Source organism: Chaetura pelagica, unplaced genomic scaffold, assembly GCF_000747805.2.
Source record: "Chaetura pelagica isolate M959 unplaced genomic scaffold, ChaPel_1.0 scaffold404, whole genome shotgun sequence".
NCBI lineage: Eukaryota > Metazoa > Chordata > Aves > Apodiformes > Apodidae > Chaetura > Chaetura pelagica.
In genome coordinates this window covers 205,097-212,250 of record NW_009952975.1, presented here as the reverse complement: position 1 = coordinate 212,250, position 7,154 = coordinate 205,097, and the positions used below count along the sequence as shown (strand labels likewise).

Sequence of the window (7,154 nt, the reverse complement as noted above, 5' to 3'; positions counted from 1 at the left end):
GAACCAACAGACCTGCAGGCTTTTAGCTTATGATGTGTTGACCTGAACTGCTCTCAGGGTCGTGTTACTTGTCTTTAAGTCTGGTACAAACCTTAGCAGGAGTGATGTGATGTTATGCCACAGGGTTTTAATGAGGCTGCTGGATTCAGGTTCTGCATCTGCCCTGCAACACTGCTTTAGATGGGAGGGATGTGGTAAAGATCTGCAGTAGGAAGGAGCTTTCCTTCTGGGTAACATCCACTCTGCCTCATCTTGTTTCTTCTCTGGATCCTTTTTTCTTCATTGCTGGAATCAACAAAGAGGTGTAGGCAACTGGAGCCCCCTGGTCGTGGTTCCTGCAGATACCTAGCAAACATTTTAAGTAAAATAACATCAATACCTGTGCAAAATGGCTGGTGTGAGGTTCAGGGTGTTCTTGAGGGTCTTTTCTGACTGGAGGAAACATTTGTGTGATCTCAGCTCCTGAGCACCTCACAAGTCCCACGTCTTGTGGGATCTTTTTCCAGAAACTGGAGTTTTGCTTGCAGCTCCAAAATGCTCATTTTCCTTCAGAGCCAAGTCAGGCAGGAGCAGAAATTCCCACGAAAGCCCAGGAAAGCCTGAATTTTGGGGGCCTGCAGTGCTGCTGTGCAGAGGAGCAGAGCCCAGGCTCTGGCTCCCATTAGTCACTGGGAAGTGTGGGCGCCTCCTCGGAGCTAAGCACGGAGCCCCAGTTTCCCCACCCACCACCAGGAGACAAACAGCATCAATAGCTGGTGAAAAGAATCTCTGGTGAAAGGTTTTTCTGTTAGAAAATACTGTTTTGTCAAAATCTTATCTGCATGATATAATATGTGATGGAGAAGTTTTGAAAGATTCACTTCAACTTGTTTCATTTAAATAATGTCAAAACACTTGATTTAGATGTTCTTGTTTAGTTTTGACTTTTTTTATAATGTGGAAGTGATTTTACTTAAACATTCATCAGTATAAATGTCTCAATCTTAGTGAAGTTACATGTTTTGATATTTCTGAATCACTCATTTTTGGAATTTCTGCCCTGCTAAATATTTCATGAATCCTATGATGTATGAAAAGATGAGGAGGCAGCAGGGGATTTTTTCAGGACAGAAATCCCATTTTCTGACCCCTGTCATGTAATGGGATATGCCAGCTTGGTTTGCCTGCTGCTGGCAGGGAGATCACGTGCAAGATGTGAGCTCTGACTCTACCTGTCTCTCCCATTCTTAAGCCTGTGGTTTCCCTCTGCTGAGATGTTCCAGCAGGGTCTGTGCAGTGGGACAGGGAAGAACACAGGTTCCCAGGGAAGGGGAGCCCTGGGAGGGAGGAGATCACCAGTGCCTCGAGACCATCTGTGTTGCCTTTGTTCTCTCTCAACAGAGGTTCCAAAAGGACTCATTTTTCTTCATTGGGCTGCATTTTTTCTGAGTCTCTGGAAGCCCCAGCATGTCTGCATTTCACAGAAGCCCTGAATGTGCTGAGCCCTTGTAGCTCCCTTTGGCTCCTGCTGGGCACATCTGCAGGCACAACCCCCAGATCACATCCCTGCACAGGGAAGTTCCTCAGGTCCACGATGGGTCTTAGCCTTGCTGAACCTAGTGGTGGGTTTCAGGAGGACAGGGCTCCCTCTCTGGGCTCTGATCTGGGCAGGAGTGTGTTGTGTGTCTGTGTGTGGAAGAGCTTTGTTGCTCGGGAAGAACCTCTGAGCACGGAGGAGAAGCCTGGGCACTGCTGGCACTTGCATTCCCTGCCTGTGCCAGTGGACTTGTGTTTAAAAGTGACACAGGGAGCTGGCTGTCTGGCTCCCCCTGGCCCTTGATGCTTGGTGTGTTGTCCCCGAGGTGGCTGCACTGACACATGTCAGTGTCCTTCTCCTTCTGACCAAACCTCAGCAACCAGAGCGGTACCGGGACACCGACGTGTCCTTCCCCAGGACACACAGGTCACAGGGGCAGCAGGAGCAGGGTGAGGGGCACCCCCAGCACAACTTGCCACCCGAGTGTTGGCTGCTGCTGTAGAGCAAGACTTCAAGGTGTGGGAGGGAAAGGAGCAGCAAAAACTGATGGTTCAAGGCAGTTGAGTTGTAGCAGAGAACAGGATCAGTTCCCCGTTTCTGTCAGGACACAGTGATACATGTTTAAAATATTCCTGCTACCCTTTGATCTTGGTAATATTTCTCGAGTTTAAAAGCTGAATTTTCTTTTCATGATTTGCATTATTTGTCTTCTGCTTTTTTAGGAGAGCAGCACACAGTTCAGTGCTGCTTTAATATCCACACTGTTTTATTTTTTATCCCTTTCATGCAAGTACAAATCTTGAACATTTGGATTTTCAGTGTCTGTAGGAAGATACACAAATCCTGGCAAACTGTTTTCAATGGCAGGCAAAACCAGAGGCCTATTTCATGGAAATGTTAATTTACATTAAATTATTTTGGGAATGCTTTATTACCTTGCAGTGGTATTTAGTTCAAGATGCACAGAGCAGAAGCAGAAGGTGGTACCTTGTTGGGACTTCTATTCAAAATACACCTGTATCTGAGTTGCCTGAAGTCAGCATAATAATGAGGTGCTTGTTGTTATTCCAGCTAAATTGGAATATTAGATGGAGTAAAGCAAGTCTTGGATTATGAGATTTTTCTCTGTAAAGAAAATGTCATAAAAGAAGTTTCCCATTTGGTGTAAGAAATTGAAAATAGGGAGAAAAGGCAGCGAGGCTGATCATAGATGGTGAGGGTAAAAAAAAATCAGAACCTGGAAGACGAGATGAACGTGAAGTAGATGAATAAGGTGGGAGCACCAGGGAGGCTGTGGAGGAAGGAAGTTGTGTAGCAATGAATGGCTCAGGGCAGGGGCCCTTGGCAAGTGAGATGGTGCAGAGCAGCAGGTAACAGAAAATTGTGTCCATTATTTACCAGAAGTCAAAATACATGTGCAGGGAGAGATTATCTGTGTTTCTGTGCAGGAAGGTGTCAGCTCTCTGTGCCAGGGCCACGCGGGGAAAGGGAGGTGGGAACAGGGGGAGGGAGAGAAAACAGGGATCAGTCAGCAAACACCTGCCCACCCAGCTGGGTGCCCAAGGTCCCTTTTAGTGACACGTGGCCTTGAGGCAGGTGCAGGTTGGGGTCTTTGGGGTGTCACTGGATCCCTCATTGAGCTGTGATGAACTTAAGGGTGAGGAAGCAGTTAGGAGAGGTTGTTGGGGTCTTTCAGTGGCAGTGCTAAAAGTCCTGTGTTGAAGATGAGTCTGGGCTGCCAGATCCCACGTGGGAGGTGCAGAGGGGACACCAGGACTTTGCCAGAGCTCCAGGGAGCAGCTGGGATGCACAGCCCCAGCTTGGATGCACAGCCCCAGCTTGGATGCACAGCTCCAGCCTGGATGCACAGCTCCAGCCTGGATGCACAGCCCCAGCCTGGGTGCACAGCCCCAGCCTGGGATGCACAACCCCAGCCTGGGATGCACAACCCCAGCCTGGGTGCACAACCCCAGCCTGGATGCACAACCCCAGCCTGGATGCACAGCTCCAGCCTGGATGCACAGCCCCAGCCCAGTGTCAGAGCCTTCCCTCCGTGCAACTTCTATTTTCTTTCTTGCAGAGATTGACCAGGGGAGCTGCGGCGATCCCGGGGTCCCGGCCTACGGCAGGAGAGAAGGATCCACCTTTCGCCACGGGGACAGTTTGAAGTTTGAGTGCCAGCCTGCCTTTGAGTTGAAGGGACAGAAAACAATTACCTGCCAAAAGAGCAGCCAGTGGTCTGCTCAGAAACCAGTTTGTGTTTGTAAGTCAGTGAGGAGATGGCTGTAAAACCTCTTTGTTGTGCGGTGAGGTGGTCACGTCAACAGGGTGTTTGTGCCCTGGGCTTGGTGCTGGGACAGGGCAAGTCCTCATGGTGGCAGAGATGGCACCAACTGCAGCTTCCCTCACCTGAAGCCTTGGGGAGAGTTTGGTTTGGCTCTTCCCTCAGCAGAGAAAGGCTGAGCAGCAGGGAGCAGCATCCACCTGGAGATTTGGGCTTGTGCTGGGCCCGTGTGCTCTCTCTGCTCTGCCCCTCTGCCCTCCTGCCTTTGGTTCCATCCCTTCTGGACAGAAAGGAGGCCCTTGGTGTCCCAGGCAGGAGCCATGGACACATAAAAACTAGTAATTTAAAACTGAAATCTATTTTTGGCCACTTAATTTTCCTTCATTATCTGACAATATTCAGGCTCCCTGCTGCTGGACCTCAATTTTTAATTTGTTGCATGAGTTCTCAGCAGAAGGAGGAGATTATGCTCTCAGGAGTGAGTAAGGATAACATTTTTAGATGTAAATGGGAGTCACATGCACAGACCCCTTTGGGTTTTAATGGCCTCATTGTCCTTTGAAGACATATTGGGTGATCTGCTTTACTGTATTGGCTGAACCTTCAAATACAAGTTACTGTTTCTGACTGAATGTTGCCAAAACTCACAGAAGTATCTATATTTTCCCCAGTTGTTGACAAGCAAACTCTTCTTTTCTCCACTTTCTTGGATATGTTAAAGTCTGTGCCTTTGGACAGATACTTTGGTATAGGGGAGTGAGACTGAACCTCCTGAAAAAATAAGGAGTATTCAGCTGAGCAACAGAGGGCAAAAGTGTGGGGGAAATGGATAGAGAAAAGAGAGAAATGTTGATTTTTAGACATGTGTATTCAGTCTGCAGATAATTAGATACACTGTTAATAGAGACTCCAGTACAAAGTGCTCATTTGCAGCGTGGCAGGACTTGATCCCCACTGAAGAGGTGACACAGCTTGGGGGGAGCAAACCCTGGTCTTGGTTCTTCAGGAGAAGTGGGGGCTTTAGTTGGCGATTGGTGAATGATTGTGGGAAACTGATTTCAAGTAAGTGGTGTCCTTTTCAAACTCTAGTTTAAGCTCGGAGCATTTGAGAGTGTCTGTCTGGGGAAGGGAAACCATTGCTTAGTGAGTCTTGCCTTTTCCAGGTGCCTTGACTCCCTTCCTACTTGGTTTTCTCTGTGAGCAAATCAGCTAAAGATGCTGAGGAGGAAAGTGGAGTTCCCCTGGTTATTTTTGAAGTGGAAGTGTTAGACCAGTTCTTTGCTTAGAATCACAACTTGTGGGGTTGGGGTTTTTTTTCCCATTTCCAGCAGTTCAGATGAATTAGAACAGCTGATGGTTTGCTTGAGGTTCTCCCTGACAGTTTGCAGTGAGACAAAACCCACAGTTAGTTCCCAGTATGAGAGGATTGGATCCTAATAGTATGGATAGGGGACTTGCCAGAGTAAAGTAGGATGATATTTTTGTGGATAGGTACTGAACAGGGGCAGCAAATCAAGTCCCAGTCAGCAGCCTGTGCAAAAGCATAGCACAAACATGAGTATTTTTAGTTAAAATAATTACATTGTGTTCTGTTCTCTGTGGCCCTTCAGCTTTGGATGTTTATGAATCAACGAGGCAACGTGTAGGTAGTGGAAAAAATATTTCACAGCTCTCTCTACACCTTTACTCCCCTGCCTTTATTCTAGACAGCGTCGTATTAATGTGCATGAATCAGAAGAAGTTACACGACAAAATGTGTAACCTGGCATGAAATCTGTAGTGGGATTAGTAACAACTCTCTGTAAATGCTGGGAGACCATTAAATGTGTTGGGCACGAGGTGGGAAAAGAAGGTAACCTGATTTATGTGCTGCTAGTTGGAATATGCAAACAATGCAGTGCTTCTGATTCTGGCCACAAACACATGACAAATGCAGAAGGAGATTAACCAGCCCTCTGTGCTGTATCCTGCCGGCCTGAGCACAGGATTTATGAGCAGACAGAATTTATTGTGGAGAGCTCATTTCCTTGGGGCTTCGATGACAAAGCAACACAAACCATTTAAGTAATGCATCTGCTTATTGTGAGGGGTGACTGTCTGTGCCTCCATGATAACAAAGCTTCCATCTTCATCCTCTTTGTTGTCACCGTGTCCCTCACCCGCCCAGGGCACTGGAGAAACTTTGCAGGACTCCTTAGTACATGACTTCTGCAAACCTGTTACTAAGCAAGGTGTCCCTGGCCTTGCCGGGTGTGTTCAGAGTCTCTGCTGATCTGAGATACCTGGACCAGCTCCACGGGAGCTGGGGAGCCTGTTGGGCTGGAGCTGGGCAGGGGACCACAATCCTCATCTCTGCTCCGAGCTTGGTGTCTGCTTCTGTGCAGCCTGGGTGTCTGGGGGTCAGTGGTGGCTGGAGACTGAAGACCTTTTTCTCTCCCTCTCCTGTGGCACCTCGCAGTGCTCGAATCAGCTTCACAGTCACTGTTGTTTGCTCTGACAGTTGCAGTTCCAGTCACAGAACCGTGATGCCTGTCAGAGGCTGAGGCAGTTCCCATAGCCCGGGGTAAGCTGAGCTGTTCCTTTCATGCAGGGCTGTGCTCACGTTTCTGGAGCTCTTGAAGGACAGCAAAATGGGCTTAGGAGATGTCATCTGGATAAATGTTACCTAAGGAAAACCATTCTGCTGCTTAAATGGAGTTTGTGCTCTGATGGTAGGAACTCAGAAGAGATACAGTATTCAAACTGAAGTCTGGAGTTACCTGTAGCTGAGATTATTAAGCCTATGGATGGGAGACCAGCCCATAATTACAGCTATAATGGGATGCTGGTGAGTTGTTCTGCTACTGCAGTGAGAATGATGATGAAAGTCTGGATAGACCCAGTCAGGGAGCAGGGTGTTTCAGGGGTGCCATTGCTTTCAAACACATGGTTGGATTTACTGTATAAATGTACCCGTGTGTAGGAGAGAAAAACTCATTACCTGAAGTTTATGTGAACTATTGCAGTGGAAGGCCCTTCTACAAAACATTTTCTATGACCAGAATTTGTTTCATGAAGTTAATGTTTTCTTGCTAAGGACAGGAAGAGCAAATGTCCCCTCTGCAGGGGAGCAGTGCTCTCAGAGGGCTCCTGCAGCAGCCAGGCAGCCTGACAAGGTTCTTTGCTGTTCCTCTGGGGCAGCTCTTGTCCTCCTTCCCTGCCCCTCTGAGCCTGTCACCTGCAGCTCCTGAGCGTTCAGCCTTGCAGTTGGGTGGTTGCCATGGGTCAAGCAGTGCCACCGCCCCTCTGAGCCTGTCACCTGCAGCTCCTGAGTGTTCAGCCCTGCACCTGCAGCTGGGTGGTTGCCATGGGTCA

The 7,154-nt window shown here is 48.2% G+C and overlaps 1 protein-coding gene across 1 annotated transcript in view; it reads left to right on the top strand.

The window, feature by feature from the left end:
• The window catches only part of CSMD2 (CUB and Sushi multiple domains 2), a 260,285-nt gene that overhangs the window by 143,274 nt on the left and 109,857 nt on the right, over positions 1–7,154 (top strand). Inside the window, 1 exon segment of the mRNA XM_009996341.1 lies at positions 3,597–3,779. Coding sequence (XP_009994643.1) covers positions 3,597–3,779 — 183 coding nt within the window.